An 18,623-nucleotide genomic window follows, 5' to 3' on the forward strand; every position below is an offset into this window, starting at 1 on the left:
AGTAGTTGACGTGAGTCAGTGCACAATGTCTGGATCCCTGCCTTGCATTCAGGTGCTCAGGCCTGGTTGCAGATTCCTGCCTCGTGGCGGGGGTGAGGGGGTGAGGGGGTGAGGGGGCTGGGGAGTGGACTTTGGAAAATTGCGCCCTGGAAAATAATTAGAATGGGAAAAGGATTGAAGGCATATGTTCTGGGTGATTGCACTCCTTAGGAAAAAATGCACAAGATGGAAATTTAAGGGATAGGGACCACCACTGAAGCTTGGGGCAGGTAGTCTGGAGAAAATAAAAAGAAGTGCCAATGATCTGGGGAGAGCATGGGCCCTGGAGCCGCACCGTCTGGGGTGGAAGTGGGCTCTGCTGCTAACCGCCTTTGTGACCTTGTGCCTGTTTCCTCTTCACTTCCACTGTCTCTGGAGCGGTAGGAACGCTACTACTTTCTATCTGTCAGGCTGTTGTGCAGAATGAATGAGGTGATATATGTAATGTACTTAAGATGGTGCTTGGTCCCAGGGCTAATATGAAGAACATTTGGGATAGCCACATGCAGAAGAATGAGACCGGACCACTGTCTGACTCCAGATACAAAAATTAATCCATAATGGATTAAAGGCTTGAATCTAAAATTTGAAACCGTAAAACTCTGAGAAGAAAACAGGTGGTTAGCTCCCTGATACTCATCTTGGCAGAGATTTTTTTTGCATTTGAAACTAAAAGCAGGGGACTTCCATGGTGGTCCCGTGGCTAGGGCGGCACATTCCCAGTGAAGGGGGCCCAGCTTCAAACCTGGTCAGGGAACCAAATCCCACCTGCCACAGGTGAGAGTTTGCATGCCACCAAAATGAAGATTGAAGATCCAGTGTGCTGCAACGAACACTTGGCATAGCCAAATATTAAGAAAAAAAACCTAAAAGCAGAGACAACTAAAGCAAACCCAACAAATATAACTACAGCAAAATGAAAAGCTTCTGCACAGCAAAGGAAACCATTAACAAAGTGAAAAGGCAGCCTACCAACTGGGAGAAAATATTTGCAAAATCTACATCTGCTTCCCTGGTGGCTCAGATGATACAGAATCTGCCTGTAGAGTGGGAGAGCTGGGTCCAGTCTCTGGGTGGGGAAGATCCCCTGGAGGAGGGCATGGCAACCCACTCCAGTATTTTTGCCTGGAGAATCCCATGGACAGAGGAGCCTGGCGGGCTACAGTCCACGGGGTCTCAAAGAGTCAGACATGACCGAGCAACTAAGCATACATATCTGATAAAGGGAACGATTCGGTGAAAGAACTTCAACCATCGGTGTGGTACCCATGTTCAGCATAGCCACTGTCCATGCTCTGGTTTCTCCTAGTTGGCCAACTGAGTTCTTAGAGCACCCTGCACTCGGCCATTTGGTGGGAAGCACCTTCCCCACACCAGAACAAGTGGAAGCGCTGAGTGGGGCTGAGTGTTAGCGGTGAGGGAGACCAGAGCACATGGAGAACCAGGCTACCATGAGTGCCTCCTGTTGGCAGTTCCAGCCATGGAAACACTTATCTATCAACAGGAGGAGCTGAAAACAGCCTTTGCCACCACGAGCAGAATGTCAAAGCCAGATCGTTGTCATCATCCCGAGGGTGGGCTTCCCAGGTGGCTCAGTGGTAAAGAACCCGCCTGCCAATGCAGGAGACATGGGTTTGATCCCTAGGTCAAGAAGATCCCCTGGAGGAGGAAATGGCAACCTGCTCCAGTATTCTTGCCTAGGATAGAATGACCATGGGATGGTTAAGTGTCAGACGCGACTGAGCACACACATATCACCCAGAGGGTGCTGTGAAGCCCGCACACAGAGCTAAGGGTGTCCTGCCCCATAGAAGCAGACAATTCAGAACCCAGGCAGGCTGATGCACAGCAGAAAGGGAAAAAGGAAGGGCGAACAGAAAACAGCCAAGCCTCTGGGACCGGTATTGCACACGGCTCTTAGTTTCCAGTCGATGGAGAGCAGTGTTTTGTCCACGGCAGCCAGCTTTGTTTGCCTTACACCAAGAACACATGCCTCCAAGAGGGGCCTCGTGCAGACGCGAGCAGCTTGAGGAACAGAAAAGAACTGATTTGGAAAAGTGTGTTTTCGTTTGAAACATATGTACCCACGTGATGGGGGGAAACAAGGAAAATTCATGTTTTCTGTCATCTCTTTTTCTGAAGGTGGTGCCCAGATGGCTTTCTCTCCCCTTCTGCAGGAAGATTTTTGGAGATGTCATGTAGCGACGCCTCCGCCTCGCAACCTCCCAGCCCACCTTTTTCACCAGGAGATGTGGCCTCACGTGTCCCTTGGCAGCCTCCTGCCTGAGCTGTAGCTCATTTCCCTCTTCTGCCCTGGGGGCTTCTGGAACTCTGCAGCTGTGCTCTGCCAGCCTGGGGGATCGGGGTTAACCCCCCGCACACACACACACACACACACACCTTTCTCCTGTGAGAAGCTGTGCAGAGCTGCTCCCTGTCCCACCCGCAAGAGGACAGCCTGCCTCAAATGCTGCCCACAGCCAGCACCGGCTCCCCAGAGTACCCTTCCGTTTCATTCTTTCAACCCCCACCCTCATTTCCTGGGGTCACTTCCCCAAATAAGCCACCTGCACAAGCCCTGACTCAGACTCTGTTCTCTGAGGCAACTCAGGCCAAGACATTTATCTCCCAGGCTTTATTCTCATGGAAATCCGAAATGTTGTTGGATGGAGCAAAGTGGTCTTCCCAGACAGTGGGAAATCCCTTTTCTAAAAGTTTTTCTGGCTGTGCCACTGGGCATGTGGGATCTTAGTTCCTCGACCAGGGAGCGAATTCACGCCCCCTGCAGTGGAAGGGTAGATTCTTAACCACTGGGCCACTAAGGAAGTCCCGGAAATCTCATCATTTATTTAAAATTTTTGGAACTAAGAGAAAGTCAGGGAAAGAAGAGGGTGGGGTCGGGGAGCTTTCTTTTCATAACTGTGCTTTCTAAAGACTGTAGGTCTGTCTAGAAGGCACCCCTGCCTCTGATCCCACAGGAAGTCTCCAAGGGGCCCTGAGGGCTTTGGTTGCTGGTGGAGGCTCCTCCCCCACGGCGCCTTTCCTTGGTTTATTTTCTTCAGAACATTGACCTCTGCGTATGCATGTCTGATTGCTCATGATCTGATTGCTGGGCTATTAGAGCATGTGTGTAAGGCATTATCTATTTCCACAAGTTTGTTTAATAATTTTTAATGTAACATCCGGAATTTGGGGCTTACAAAGCGAGCCCACGTTGGGGACGGTTTTATTCTAGCTGCCTTGACTCTCAAAATCAAGCGTGCCTTGAGGCAGTGGGACAACTTCGTGTTCATGGTTCCAGCCCCGTGCTGGGCTCTGCTGGTGTTCTGTGAACAGGACGTCCCGGCTGTGATGAGCCTCTCGGCCCCACCCAGGCCTATTGCTTTCCCGTGGCCTGAAGGTGGGCAGCTGTGCCAAGCAGGTGGGATTTGCTTCTGTAGAACACACTTGCTTTCTCTCCTCAGGGAGCCATCTCTTCCTACTTTGTCCAGCGCTATGGGTTTCCTCCAGAATGCAAAGTGGTGGCCTTCACTGGGGACAACCCAGGTGAGTACCTCTTGGGACTTCACCCCCCCAGTAGCCTGCTTTGGTCCTTGCTGAACACTGGCGAATGCCAACCAACCTCCTGGGGAGGCCTGTCTGGCAGGCCCTCTCTCCGTGGCCACCTGCTCCCCTGCTCGCCTGAACACTGACTCCTTGTACCTGCCCTGCGTTGGCCCTGGCTGTACCCACAGGGTACAGGTACCCACCTGGGGCCACCCAGGGCTGCCCAGCAAGGTGAGAGCTGATCAGTGGAGGAAGACAGTCAAGCCCACCCTCCCTGACCTGCCTTTTCTGTTCCAAAGTAAGCATCTCAGTTCCTCCACCTCTTCCTCCAGTACCCAGTGTTAAGACTCTCACCCCTTTTCTGACGTGTTGTTGTTCAGTCACTCAGCTGTGTCCGACTCTTTGCGACGCCGTGGACTGCAGCATGCCAGGCTTCCCTGTCCTTCACCATCTCCTGGAGCTTGCTCAAACTCATGTCCATCGAGTCAGTGATGTAGATACGACTTACTCTTCATCGAAGCCTCTTGGTTCCTCTTCCTCCTTCTCTTCTCTGGGGTTTCCCAACAGGTCTCTCAAGGAAGGCCAAATGGCCCCAGACTGCTGCCCCTCACCTCATCCTGGTAGCCCTTTCCTAATGAGCCACCAAATCAGGGTTGATGGAAAAAGTAAACAGAAATAGAATAAATGCAAATACAATACCAACTTGAACTCAGAGGAAGGACAAATGATGAGCTAGTAGTATAAGTGTAACTCAGGCATTGTTTGAACTTCAAACAACATGCTTTTTCAGTGTGTATCCCAAGTTATTTCTCTGAAATTGAAATGTGACTGAGTGCCCTGTATTTTATCTGGCAACTCTATGCCAAATTGCCACCCTGTGCAGCCATTCCTGCTCTAAGAAGGTGAGCCTGAGAGGTGCATATGAAAGGGCTTGGACTGCTTTGCAGTGGAGGCTGGGGTCTGGCTTCAGCTTTCCCCCTGGCTTCCACACCCACAGCCTCCCTGTACTTGCCTCCTACTGGTTATGCAGATGAGGATGTGGACGGCAAAAATAAAATAAAAAGAGGCACTTGTGTTTAGGAGTGGAGCTGTGTGCCTAAGAATGGAGCTGAAGGTCTTGTTAAAATGCACGCGTCGTCACAATGTGTCGTGTGTTAAGTCGCTTCAGTCGTGTCTGACTCTTTGTGACCCTGTGGACTGTAGCCCACCAGGCTCCTCTGTCCATGGAATTCTCCAGGCAAGAATACTGGAGGGGGTTGGCATGCCTCCTCCAGGGGGTCTTCCCAACCCAGGAATTGAGCCCGTGTCCCTTATGTCTCCTGCTTCGGCAGTGGGTTCTTTACCGCTAGTGCCACCTGGGAAGCCCTTCATCATAATGATGCTATTAAATTCCACATTGCCTGCAGTATCTGTGTGTACTTTTGTGACCAGGAGAAAAAAGCATTTAAGTTGCCATTACTGCTGTTTCTGTCCCCAGTATAAATAGCACTTATGGTGCTCCGAGGTCTGCTCTGGGCCCGTCTGCTTTGGAGCTGGGGGCACGTGAGCATGTCCCTGCCACCGTGTGGTTGCGTCAGTGTCCTGGCTGTGTCTCCTCCCTTCCAGGGTGACCACCACTCTGGCATCTGCTGGGAGCTCCCAGGAGCCAGACGAGGGCCGCCCTGTCCCTGAGCAGATTCTGTAGCCCTTTGCGCAGAGCCCTGTTGTCAAGGCACAAACCCAGACTCAGAGCAGGTTTTGGGGAAGGGCCCCTCATGTTCCTTAGGGGCCTGAGATGAGGTGAGACGGAGGCTGGTGGACATTGACCCAGTTCCTGCAGCAGCGAGGTGTGAGGCCTGTCCTCCTGGCGCTAGTTTGAGAGGCAGCTCTGGGCTGCGACGGGCGTGTTCTGGTGCCCAGGCTTCCCCGGGGATGCCAGGCCCCCAGTTCCTATCTATCCTAAAGGTTGAGGGGCCCAGTCTCCCTCAGAAAAGAGCAGCTGGTGCGCAACTCAGGACAGCCCTACACTTTGCGGGCCAGGTTTGTTTTCTTTTAAAATGGAAATAAGTTCATCAAGTCTCATTAGAAGAAAAATATAACTATATATATTTTCATATTGGAATATAGTTCATTTGCAACGTTGCGTTACTTTCAGACGTCCAGCAAAGTGATTTAGTTATGCATAGACATGTATCTTTTTCAGAGTCTTTTCCCATATAGGTTAGTACAGAGTGTTAAGTAGAGTTCCCTGTGCCTCCTTGTTGCTTGTCTATTTTATGTATATGAATGTGTGTATGTTAATCCCAACCTCCTAATTTATCCCCTCTCCCCTTTCCCTTTCGGTAACCTTGAGTCTTTTTAGAAAAATGTATATTCTTAGGCCTACTCTATCAACTAGAAGAATGTCAGGGAAAATAATGAGCCTGCTTTTTTACCACTGAAACATGAGCTTCTGGGCAAGTTTGAGAAGGAATGACAAAGAAGCAGCTTTTTAAACCTACCTTTGGGGCTTTGCTTTCAGGTTGAATGTTGGAAGTACCAGGCAGGTAGCCCTCAGCCAGTCCCTCCCTAAGTCTGACCTTCACTCTCCTGCCACCTCAAATAATGTGTTAGTCTTACGCTTTTTTCTTATATACCAGGGATACCTCTTCATTGCAGGAACAGATTTTAAGTACTGACAAACCAAGGGAAGAATGTAAAAAAATCATCCACGATCCCTTAATCCAGAGATAACCACAATTAAAATTTTGAGGACTAGTCCTTCTAACTTTCTTTTTCTGTGCCCATAAATAACACATTTTAATCAACCAAGGCAGTGTTTTTGTGAACTTCGTATGTGGTTGTCTCGGGTTCCACTGCTCTGGCATTCAGTTCACCAGTCTCCCTCGGATGGAAGTGGAAGGTGAGGTAGGAATGGCTTTTAGTATTTAGACAGTGCAGACATTGTCCTGTCCCTTGTCCCTGCAGGCTTAGAGGTGGGATTCCTGAGTCCAGAGCTCTGACACCTGGTGTATCAGTGAGCAAGGCAGATAAACAAGCTGCCATGGGCCTCATGTCAAAGGGAACAGTCAACATAATCTTGCCCCTTTCCTTCCCAGCTGAGGTCAGGGACAGCCCCATACTCAGGCCTCGCCTTGTGTGTCCTAACAGAGGGTGGGGACTGTGGATCCCTGTAGATGCAGCTTCCGAGCCCAGTCAGAGGCCTGGAGCATGGATACCCCACCCTCTGGCCTTGGTTGTCATTTGGTCCCTCAGTCTGACTCTTTGTGAGCCCATGGACTGCGGCACACCAGGCCTCCCTGCCCCTCCCCATCTCCTGGAGTTTGCCCATGTTCATGTCCATTGAATCTGTGATGCCATCCAACCATCTCATTCTCTGTCGCCCTCTTCTTCTGCCTTCAGTCTTTCTCAGCTTCAGGGTCTTTCTCAGTGAGTTAGTTCTTTGCATCGCATGACCTAAGTATTGGAGCTTCAGCTTCAGCATCAGCCCTTCTAATGTGTATTCAGGGTTGATTTCTTGTAGGATTGACTGGTTTGATCTCTTTGCTCTCTAAGGGACTCTTCTTCAACACCACAGTGCAAAAGCATCAGTTCTTCGGTGCTCAGCCTTCTGTATGGTCCAAGTCTCACCTCCTGGCCTTTGGGGCGTCCTTGGCCCTCATCCCACCCTGCTCCTGCCTCCCTCTCAGCTTGTAGGCTGGGGTTTGGAGGTGGGGGCTTCACTCCTATCTGAGGGAGGTGACTGGTTTGCTAAGTGGCTCCCTTGCGACCTCCAGCTAACCACAGGCTCCCCTCCCGTTCTCAGCTTCGCTGGCAGGCATGAGGCTGGAGGAAGGTGACATTGCGGTAAGGTGACCTCTCCCTCCCAGAGGCGGGGTCAGCTCCTGCCCCAGGGGACGAGGGTACTGGGTGTCAGCAGTATCCTATCAGTGGGGCATCCAGGGTCAAAAGGCAGCTGAGGGAGGGGAGAGGGAGACCCAGGCCCCAGGACCTGCCCACAGCTCCTCTCTTAGGAGGTCAGTTGCCTGTGCTGAGTAGACAGGTCCCCTGCCTGCCTTGACAGTGAGCACAGGCAGAAGGGTCAGACCTCGGGCCAGAGGACTGTGAGCCCTCCAGGCGATAAAGACATAACCCAGACCCTTCTGCTTCTAGTGGGAAACCAGTCGTCACCTGATCCATGACTTAGAGGTAGTTGTAGTAAGTTCTAGAAAAACAGCCCACGGAATTCGTGCTAGCTCGAATCTGGGGAGCTGACTTTGGATTTTGGTGTGGGAGGGTCAGCAGAGGTTTCGCTGAAGAAATGGCATTTAATCCAAGGGTCTGCAGCCTGGACAGTGAAGCGAGGAGGGGGTCAGGGCGGCTCTGCTGGAGTGCCAGAGGTGGAGCCACCTCACTTCTGCCTGTCTCTCTCCAGGTCAGCCTGGGCACCAGCGACACGCTGTTCCTCTGGCTCCAGGAGCCCACGCCTGCCCTGGAAGGCCACATCTTCTGCAACCCGGTTGACCCCCAGCACTACATGGCACTCCTGTGGTAGGCTGGGTGTGGGGGAGGAGGTGTGGGCAGGACTGGCACCGTGTGGAGCCCCCGGGGCATTCCACTGAGCAGGCTCTGGGGGCACCTGAGACCCCAGGGACTCACTGGGTCTTGCTGAGAGCAGAGTTGGTGTTGGGGTGCGGTGGGGGGAAGCGCCCAGGACCTGAAGTCTCTCCCAAGCCCAGGTACAAATTCCATCCCCAACACCTGTATTGCGTGTGGCCTGAGGTAGACCCCAGAGCATATCTTAGCCACACTTTGCCCATGAAATGGGAGGATCAAGAGGTTTACTTCATAGTGATGTTACGACGTATCTGGCACATGGTGGACCTTCAACCAATGGCAGTAAGGGCATCCTGCCTCCTGACAGTTCTCATGAAAGGGGTTTGTTCTGCATCTTCCAAACAGGCATTTGGCGACCTGCTGGAAGCTACCAAGAGAAGGTTTTTAGCCTTTAAGCTCCAGGAACCACTGGAGAATATGTCAGTCTAGTAAATCTGGCCAGTTCTGCCCATTGTCCAGAGGGTACAATGTGCCGAAACCACAGCTCTGTCTCTCCCTGGGACTCTTCCGTGGCAGCCTCCTCTGTAGACAGAGCCCCCAGGACAAGTGCATTTTCTGGTGACTCCTGGGGAGGTGCACCGGGCTTGCTACATGAGGCGGAACCTCAGGTCCTTGCTGTGCACTGGCTGGGATGGGGTCCAGCCTGACCTGCAGCCCCTCTACCTGGGACTCTTCCCCAAAGCCCGTGGATCCACTCAGAACGCACCTAGCACCTCCCTCAGGGTTGTGTGTGCACTTCTGCAGCTTTAAAAATGGCTCCCTGATGAGAGAGAAGATCCGTGATGAGTCTGCTTCTGGTTCCTGGAGCAAGTTCTCCAAGGCGCTGCAGTCCACAGAGATGGGGAACGGCGGAAACCTGGGTAGGCTGCTGAGCGGGCCTGTGAGGGAACAGCTGCCGGGGGAGCAGGACAGGGCCGGGGAGGAGCCAAGGGGAGCCCTGACTGTCTCCACTTCTGCTCCATGGGCCCTAAAACTCATGTGGGACCCCCCCGATCTGAGTGAGGCGGGGAGCGGCAGACCAGGCCAGAGCTGCATCTTCTGTGCCCTGGAAGCGCCTGGTGACAGCATCAGAGGTGGCAGCCACAGTGTCTGCTCTGCCCGGGTGCATCCCTGCGTGCAGCTTTCTGCCCCAGACACCAGGTCCTGTTAGGAAAAGTGCCCCGCCCTGGGGCAGGCCATCTGAGCAGGGAGGGAACATGCCTCCCTGGGTCAAACCTGTGCTGGCATTTTAGGTAGGGTTAGTTGGACAGCCAGCTGCCCCCTGGCTTGGGCTGCCAGGTGAGTGTAGGAAGAACTGTCTCCATGAGGAGCTAGCCTGGGCCTTTCCAGTTTCCCTCTGTCTTGCTGGAGAGAAGGACCTTAGAATATTCACAGTCTCCTCCAGGGAATGGGAGGCCCAGGGAACAGGGATGTAGGGTCATTTCACCCTGCTTTTTTCCAAAGCTGTTGAGAAGCTGATCTTTTATTTTTGACCACTGATAGCTAATCTTTTCCTGGTCTTGTTTCAGGTTTTTATTTTGATGTCATGGAAATCACCCCAGAAATTATCGGGCGCCATAGGTTTAGTGCAGAAAACCATGAGGTATGTATGTTATTGGTCAGTTGAGCTACGTTGACTCCATTTTTGACTATTAAATTTTTAAAAATACCTATGAAATTATGCTAGCTTTAGGGACCTCATTCATTTAATCAGCCAGTGATAAAACAAATACTTGAAAAAAAAATTTGATTTGAGGTAAAGTTGATTTGTAATATTGTGTTAGTTTCAGATGTGCAGCACAGCGATTCAGTTTTTCTTCAAATTATATTCTGAAAAAATATGTAACCTGTATATATTTTATAGGTTATTACGTGATATTGACTATGATTCCCTGTGCTATACAGTAAATCCTTGTTACTTATCTATTTTATGTACAGTAGTTTGTATCTGCTAATTCCATAAGCTGGAGATTAATCCCATACAGACTGAGCCTGAGCTCTCCCATGCTCTGACTCCCCAAGTCCACTTTGGGGTGAGTGAGGCCATGAGTGCACGTGTGTGTGTGTGTGTGTGTGTGTGTGTGTTTGACAGGCAAAGTCAGTGGTTCAAGAACACCACTTATGGGTGAGCTCCAGTGGAGGTCTGTCATGAGCACCAGATCTGGGCTATTGTTTAAAAACACCACACACACACACACACACACACATACCCACACACACACACATACACACCACACGCATACACACACACACACACACACACACACGCACACACACACAGAGTGAGTGGACAATGAGAGCTCTTCACTCTGTCCGCTTTCTCCTGGAGACAGGTCTCGGCATTCCCCCAGGATGTAGAGATTCGAGCACTGATCGAGGGACAGTTCATGGCCAAGAAGATTCATGCTGAGGCGCTGGGCTATCGAGTCAGTAAGTGAGCTGCCAGGGGGCTGTGTTCTGGAGTGGGGTCCAGGGGTCCTGCTCACACACTGAGGTGCTTGAGACCCTTTCTGCCTTCACACCAGGCCTCGTGGACACTCTTAAGGCTCCATCACGGGGTCCTTGTTTTTGCAGGAGGGAAATAGAGCCTGGACCTGGTGGGGGGATGAGGTGGACTGTTCCTGTGGGCAGGCATAGACTAGGAGGTGGGTTGTTCCTGCCTCTCTGCTCTGGCACCAGTGGCCTCATCTCCTGGCCAGGAACTGTAGGATTTGAGAGATCTGTCTATAAGCCTCAGCCCCATCCTGCAGACAAAATGTCCTAAGCTTGGGATCCTGAGGACACAGGCAATGCGGGTGGCAAAGGTCTGGGGGGGCCATCACTGAACCTTCACCTTCTGGGCGCACCCCTGCCCGTGGGGCACAGCTCTGGGCATTTCAGCTTGAACAGGTAAGAGAGGGGATGTAGAACCACCGTCAGAACTGAGAGACCTCCAATGGAGAGGGCAGAACCAGGGCTGGGGCAGACCCACAGGAGGAAGGGACTTCTAAGAACTGAGCGATGGATGGGCAGCTTTAGGAGGTCAGTGAGCGCCCCTACTGATGTTGCTGGAATGGTCTGGGGGAGTCTGAAGGATGTTGGACCAGCCGACCACAGAGTCCAGGTTTCCGAGATGTATTTATCCCTCTGGGCAGCAGCTGTGGTCAACAGAAGGTCGAAACCCCTGAAATCCTCTCAGCTTGAGGGTCTCATGATACTTCTACCGACAATCCAAGTCCTGTGGAGTGTGTATTTTATGTCTTTGAACCTATCAGGTAAAAAAGACACTTTAAAAGTAGGCACTAGGTAAACCTTTTTGGAAACCCGTTAGGCAGCAGCTACTAAAGCTGCGTACAAACCCACCTGGCAACCTCACTTCCCGGCGGATGCAGGACAGAGATGTGGACACGTGTTCACTAAAGTCGTGCAGAAGGCCACTCCCCGGGGCCCTGTGCTTGACACCCGTGCTGGAAACAACCCAGTGTCTGTCGAAGGTAGGATAAATGCCTCGTGGGGTGTTCAGATGACATGATCCTACGCAGAAATGAAGGTAAACCAGCCTCAACCAAGCACAGCAAAATGGATGTGTCTCACAAATGAAAACGCTGAGCAGAAGAAACCAACCCAAAAGTGTGTGACAGATTCCGTGTACAGCGGGTTCAAAAGCAGACGAAAGTGTCTGCTGTCGTTGGAAGTCTGGCTGGTTGGTAGTTACCTTCCGGGGGGGCCATGGTGCCTCTGGGGTGCTGGTGAGACTCTGTTTCATAGGTTATACAAGTGTCTTCAGTTGAAAACACGTCAGGCTGTCAGCATATGGTGCACATGTGCATTTGTTAGGATGTATACAGCTCAACAACATTTTTTTTTTTTCATTTTTAAAGATTTATTTATTTGGCTGCACCAGGTCTTAGCTGCAGCATGCAGGATCTTCATTTCAGCATGTGGAATCCTAGTTCCCTGACCAGGGAAGGAGCCTGAGCCCTCTGGATTGGAAGCGTAGAGTCTTAGCCATGGGACCATGGTGTTGGAGAAGACTCTTGAGAGTCCCTTGGACTGCAAGGAGATCCAACCAGTCCATTCTAAAGGAGATCAGTCCTGAATATTCATTGGAAGGACTGATGCTGAAGCTGAAACTCTAATACTTTGGCCACCTGATGCAAAGAACTGACTCATTGGAAAAGACCCTGATGTTGGGAAAGATTGAGGACAGGAGGAGAAGGGGATGACAGAGGATAGATGGTTGGATGGTATCACCAACTCAATGGACATGAGTGTGAGTAAACTCCAGGAGTTGGCGATGGACAGGGAGGCCTGGTGTGCTGCAGTCCACGGGGTCACAAAGAGTTGGACACGACTGAGTGACTGAACTGAACTGAACTTTTATAAACAGTCCCACTCTTCTCCATTCTTCCACCAAAAGTGTAAAAAGAAATTTCCCCAAGGGTCTCCACAGGCTTCTAAGCTCCCTGAGAAGTGAGCCCAGGTGAGCAGGACAGGGCCAGAGCTGAGGTGGACATGAGTGACTGGCCGGAAGGGTTCTTTGGTCGTCAGCAGGGGGCACTTTGGGGGGCTATCCCCACTGGCCCAGTATGTAGGGAGAGGCAGTGAGAGTGGAGAGACCTTCCTGGGCTCCAGGGGACTAGTGCAATCATGTCAGCATTCCCAGCCTCTGAAGCAATTCTTGTGCAAACAGCGTAAAGTTACTTATCCTCTTAGCAAGCTTAAGGGGGCGAATCAAACCTGTCCTTCCAGCTCTTCTGAGCTCCTCTCAAAACAAGATCACATGAATGGACACGCTTGAACCTAAAAGGGCACAAGGGCTGCACGGACTGCAGGCATCATGTTCCCAGCTGAGCAGCTTGCAGGATCTTAGTTCCCAGACCAGGAATTGAACCCAGGTCCTGGCAGTGAAAGTGCTGGGTCCTAACCACTGGACCGCCAGGGAGGTCCCTCTCGTTTCTGTATTGAACAGTCATAATCTCATTTTAATAATGTCTAAGAAGAATAAAAAGACATCTGAAGTAAGACTGGTGATCATGATAATAGCAGGTGTCAGTATGTACCGAGTGTCTACTGTGTGCCCAGCCCGGTTCCTAAGCACTTTATCTTTATTAACAGCAATATCTCTGGGGTGGGTATCACTCCTGCTTCCCAAAGTAGGAAACCAAGGCTCAGGGTTCCAGGCTAGCAGACCTTCTGAACCAAGCCAATCTGGTCCTAGACTCTAGATTCTTAACCACTGGGTTACATCTGCTTCCTTTAAGGAATGATCCCTGTCTTGATATTTAGACACCAGGAGACATATGCGCCCAGCTGGGCGGGGCCAACGCCATGGTTCCTTTTCAGCTTACGTTTCCACGTATGTTTCATTATGTTTAGGTTGACTTATAAGAGCAACAAAGCCTTAGGGACTTCCCTGGCGGTCCAGTGGTTCAGACTGTGCTTCCAGTGTAGAGGGCACGAGTTTGAAACTTGGTTGGGGAGCTAGGGCCCCACATCTCGTGTGGTGCAGCCAAAAACTTTTTTTTAAAAAAGCAGCCTTTTAATAGCAAGTTTTGAAAACAAAGGAGAGGAAGCCACCTATAATCCCATCTCCTCTCCCTAATCACTTGCAGTCTGGGAGCACTTTCTTTCAGTCCCCTTTATGAACTTATTTTTATAAAGCCAGAGTCCTGTTCCCGTTTTACCTACAAAGGGTACATACAAACCCAAACTGTCAGAGCCTTCATGGTGCTTTACATCGCGCCCAGCTGACTCCTCTTGCAGTCGTGAATGGAGTATGGTTTGATTTTCCAACATGGAATCACATGGGAACATCTACTCGTGTGTCCTGAATTGTTTTCTTAGCTGGCTGTCATCCCTTCCCCTCTTCCCAGCCCAGGCACTCTCTTCGTGGCCGAGGGTGAAGATGGGGGAGGCTGAGAGGGGCTTATAACATTTGTTTTCAAATACCTGCATAATAAATAAATGCCTTTTTATTGTAAAAGAGTCCTGTGACACAGGAGTATAGGGATGTAAGCACTATGAGATTACAGAGCGCTCCCTCTGTTTTCCCGCCCTGCTCCAGCTTCCACATCACCACTTAGACGGCCCGTGGGGAGGCGTGGGGATACTGAGGGCTAGCTCTGCCTTTGGGACACCTTTTTCATACCAACACCACCTAATGCCTGGCAGGTTCTCTCTTCTGGTTGTTTATATGCCTCTGGAGGGTCACTACGCCACCTATCTTGTACTACAGGTATGGCAAGTCAGCGTTTAAGGGCTCATCTCATTCCAGAATTTATTTACACTTCTTTCCATTTACAACTTATTTGTGGGGGAGGAGGGCATGCCGCATGGCTTGTGGGATCTTAGTTCCCGACCAGGGATTGAACTCAGGCCCTTATCAGTAAAATTGCCAAGTCCTGACCACTGGTCCACTGGAGAATTCCCTGCGTTTACCACTTTTTGTTAGCATTAAATAAATATATATGTATTTTTTTGCTTCAGCGGTCTCTCATTGTTACAGTACAAGGCATGTTCTTTCTTGGTCATCTCCATTTTAACCTGAAGTGGAACTATATGTCTTTTACTAGATGGCAGTTTATTATTTTTCATTGTGGAAAATACCTTGCATGCAGCAGAATATATGCTTCATACAGCTAACTGTAAAAACAGTAAAAAAATCAAACACCTGTTCATTGAGCACTCTGGTTAAGAAATACAACACTGAGGCTTCCCTGGTGGCTCAGTGGTAGAGAATCCACCTGGCAATGCAGGAGACATGGGTTCGATTCCTGGTCAACTGCTGAGCCTGTACACCACAACCACTGAAGCCTGCAGGCCCTACAGCCCACGCTCCACACAAGTGAAGCCACCGCAGTGAGAAGCCCTCACACCGCAACTAGAGAAAAGCCCGCGCAGCAGCAAAGACCTAGCACAGCCAAACGTAAATAAATAAATACTTTTGAAAAGTTAAAAAAAACAAAAAACCTCTGTCCTTGTACTCTGAAACAGATGACCTCAAAAAAAAAGAAGCGCAACATTGCCAGGACCTTAGAACCATCCTGTGTGCCCTCATGAGTTGCATCCCCAAGAGGTGGGTGAGGCAGTGGCCTCACAAGTCCACGTGGACAGAGCCAGCCTCAGATCTCCCCCCAAGCCCCGTGTGACAAGCAAGAGGCATTGACCTGACACTAGCCTTTTGTGGTAGAAGAACTCTGAACAACAGCCCTTTCTGCCTTGGGGGAATTGTCATGGCCATTTTTTTGTTTTGTTTTTTGTTTTTCCTTGCAGTGCCCAAGACAAAGATTTTGGCCACTGGAGGAGCATCTCACAACAGAGACCTCCTACAGGTGAGTGCTGGTAGCAAGCTCTGCACTGGGGCCTCTTCCATGTCTAATACTTCTAAGAGCAAGGGACTCAGCAGTTAATACTGCCTCTGTTCCCAATCCTGCAGAGATGGGGAGCTTACAGCTCATTCTCTCCCAGGAAGCCAGCTCTTTACGGCTCACATGGAGAACAGGTTCAATCTTACACTCAGTGAAATCCATTGCCCTGTCCAGCTCCACTCTCTGATCCCAGCATCAGCCTCTGGAGTCACACAGAAAGTGCCTGTCTTTCACAGCAGATCTTCTGACATCTAAGGCCAGTGTTCTTGTCTTCCTCAAGGTTTCCCCCTTCCAATTTAAACGTCTCTGATTCTCCCAGCCATTCCTCTTGTTAAACAGTCGCCAGACTTTGTCACTGTCTTTCTGGTCCTTCATTGTGTTAGAAATATATGACCCAAAGTGGAATCAACCTGCAAACATCTGACAACCAGGCCGTCACATCGTGGGTCTGTCAGTGTCTTACTGGGACACTGAGCAGTTTTAGATAAGCCTGAGGCTGCCTTAGCTGTTTGAGTAAGTGTGTCAACTGTTGATGTGTAACATACTTGCCTTAGGTAAGGTTCTCTAGAAGCAGAGCCTGAAATGGGAACTCTTCTAGAAGTGATTTGTTGGGAGAGTGCTCCCAGGAGAAGGGAGTGAGGGAAGCAGGCAGGGCAAGGGAAGAAGGATAAGCAAGGATGTGGTTCTGGCTAGAGTCAGCTTCAGCTCCATGCCAGGTGGAGATGAGGTACCTGAGCTATGCTGCAGGCTTGGCTCCACCTTGGAGTAAGGGGGCAACTAGCTACCATGGGAAGAGGTGAGAATGACCTCCTGGGAGAGGGAGCCTCTGTTCAGCCAAGAGCAATTTTCAAAAATTTTATTTATTTTTTGACTGTGCCCTGCGGCATGTGGGATCCTTGTTCCCTGACCAGGGATTACATCTGCACTCCCTGCATTGCGAGGCACAGACTCTTGACCACTGGACTGGCAGGGGAGCTCCAAGAGCAATTCTTTTTTTTTTTTTTTTTTACTTGCATTTATTTTTTGCGGCATTTATTCCAGGGCCATAAGATTTTGTTTCTTCCATTTCTTCTGGAATCTCTTTTTCTTTTGTGCAACCTCCTCTTCTGGTTTAGGAGCAAAATGTTCTTTTTCAGTAAGGATTGTCTCAGTGTGGCAAGGAGAGCTTATGTACCGGTTGATCTGACCCTGAGATCTGTAAGTCCTGCGTCCCATCCTGGGGGCTTTGTTCACCTGGATGTGTTCGATGACCAGAGAATCTGCATCTAAGTCCTTCTGTTCAGTCTCACTCTCTGCATTTTTGAGCATGTGCAACCAAGAGCAATTCTTTTGAGAGGCAGTCATGAACTGTTAGCCAATTCTCAGGACGTGTAGGTGAGGGTGCACACCAGCCCAGTAAGGGGATCTGTTGGGACATCAACAATTCTGTCATTTAGTTGCCAAGTCGTGTCCGACCCTTTTGTGACCCCATGGACTGTAGGCTGCCAGGCTCTTCTGTCCATAGAATTTCCTATGGCAAGAGTATTGGAGTGGGTTGCCATTTCCTTCTCCAGGAGATCTTCCTGACCCACGGATCAAACCCGTGTCTCCTTCATTGCAGGGGGAATTTTTTTTCTTTCTTTCTTTTTTTTTTTTTTTTAACTGCTGAGCCACTAGGGAAGCACATGCCCAATATCTCTCATCAACTAAGAACCTCGAGTCTTTTCCACGTGAGCTCCTCTTAGTACAGGCCCTCTATTCTAAACTAATATAATTTATTTGGGGGACCTACATGGAAAGCTTTATGTTTATCCCTGTAAGACCTGCTCTTGTTAGTTTGGGTTTGTCTGAGCTTGTTAGTAATAGTCAGAGCCCAAGCCGTCTCCACCTTGGCTGTTTGCTAAGCATTCAGTCTAAAACTTCCTCCTTGTCTTTGATAAAATGGTCGAACAGTGCAGGGACAACCTGGAGATCTGTGGCCCTCCAATGACGACTTCTCCCAGGTCACCCTGAGCCCTAGGATCACCAGGGTGGCATGGTCAAATGTACTTCCTTTAAGGCAGTAGAGGTGGAATCGAAGGTATCAGAAGACATGAGAAAAGAGAGCCTGGGAAATTCAGGTCTGTGTCCACATTCCCTCTGAGGAACGACTCACCACAGTAAGAACCTCTGTCCTTTCCAGGTGCTTGCAGATGTGTTTGGTGCCCCCGTGTACGTCATAGACACCGCCAACTCAGCCTGTGTGGGCTCTGCTTACCGAGCTTTCCATGGTAGGTGGATGGATGGGGGCAGACACCTCTGGAAGCGGTTGGGGCACTGGCTGGGCTGAAGACAGTGGAAAGGGGAGATTGGGATGTTCCCAGTCTTTAGGAACATGGCGGGCTTCACTTCTCTCCCCTCCCAAACCCTCTGTGGCTTTATTCTTTACTTAAACTGGAAAAGAGAGGCACAGTCCTAACTAAATGAAGCCTGCTCAGACATTGGTTGAGGGCATTCGGGCTGAGTCTGGACAGCGGGTAGGTAGGAGGGGTGGATAACGTCCAGAGCTGTCTTTTCAACGAGAGCAGGAAATGGACACAAAGGTGAATGCTTCAGAGCCAAGAAGTCCAGGACCCTGGACAGCTCCATGGGGGGAGCGTGGCTCTGATGGAGGCATTGCAGAAACTAGGGGAGCAGCAAAGGCCCACAGGGATGTTGTTTCACCCATGTGGTCCGTTTGCCGCGTCCCCTGCCTGCTCAGGTTGCCCACCCATGTACCTCAAGGGCTGTGTCCTTTCCCTCTGGCGGTTCCATTTTTCGCACATTTATCCTTAACTTCTTAACACACCTATTTAACCTTGTATTTTTTTCTTTGAACATTGAGAATTAATCAGGGAGCGTAGCCTTCTCTTAATAAACTCTTACTCTTTCATTCCCTTCCCTCACCCCTGTCTGCCTCATCCCACATGGTGCCACCTCCGTATAAAGATCATTGGGCAATTTATTTCTAGACTCTTGTTTTTAATCAAACTTTACATCCTGTTGACTTTTTATCTACACATACCTTTGACTTTGTCTTTCTTTTCTTTTTTTTTCTTTGGTGACTCCCTTCAGTTTCTTTTTCCTTCTTCATTTCTATGCTAGTTTTGTTAGAATATACAGCCTGAATACATTTTT

General features: G+C 50.1%; 1 protein-coding gene across 5 annotated transcripts in view; it reads left to right on the forward strand.

The window, feature by feature from the left end:
• XYLB (xylulokinase) overlaps nt 1-18,623 on the forward strand; it is a 46,255-nt gene that overhangs the window by 14,386 nt on the left and 13,246 nt on the right. For 4 of the 5 annotated variants that reach the window (XM_070359178.1, XM_070359176.1, XM_070359177.1 and 1 more), the window contains 8 exons: nt 3,504-3,585; nt 7,370-7,410; nt 7,979-8,094; nt 8,905-9,020; nt 9,669-9,742; nt 10,473-10,569; nt 15,394-15,452; nt 17,650-17,737. In XM_070359178.1, coding sequence (XP_070215279.1) covers nt 3,504-3,585; nt 7,370-7,410; nt 7,979-8,094; nt 8,905-9,020; nt 9,669-9,742; nt 10,473-10,569; nt 15,394-15,452; nt 17,650-17,737 — 673 coding nt within the window. Of the gene's footprint in view, nt 1-3,503; nt 3,586-7,369; nt 7,411-7,978; nt 8,095-8,904; nt 9,021-9,668; nt 9,743-10,472; nt 10,570-11,999; nt 15,372-15,393; nt 15,453-17,649; nt 17,738-18,623 lie in introns of those variants that run through there. The other variant, XM_070359180.1, reaches the window with a different exon arrangement.

Source organism: Bos mutus, chromosome 22, assembly GCF_027580195.1.
Source record: "Bos mutus isolate GX-2022 chromosome 22, NWIPB_WYAK_1.1, whole genome shotgun sequence".
Lineage (NCBI taxonomy): Eukaryota > Metazoa > Chordata > Mammalia > Artiodactyla > Bovidae > Bos > Bos mutus.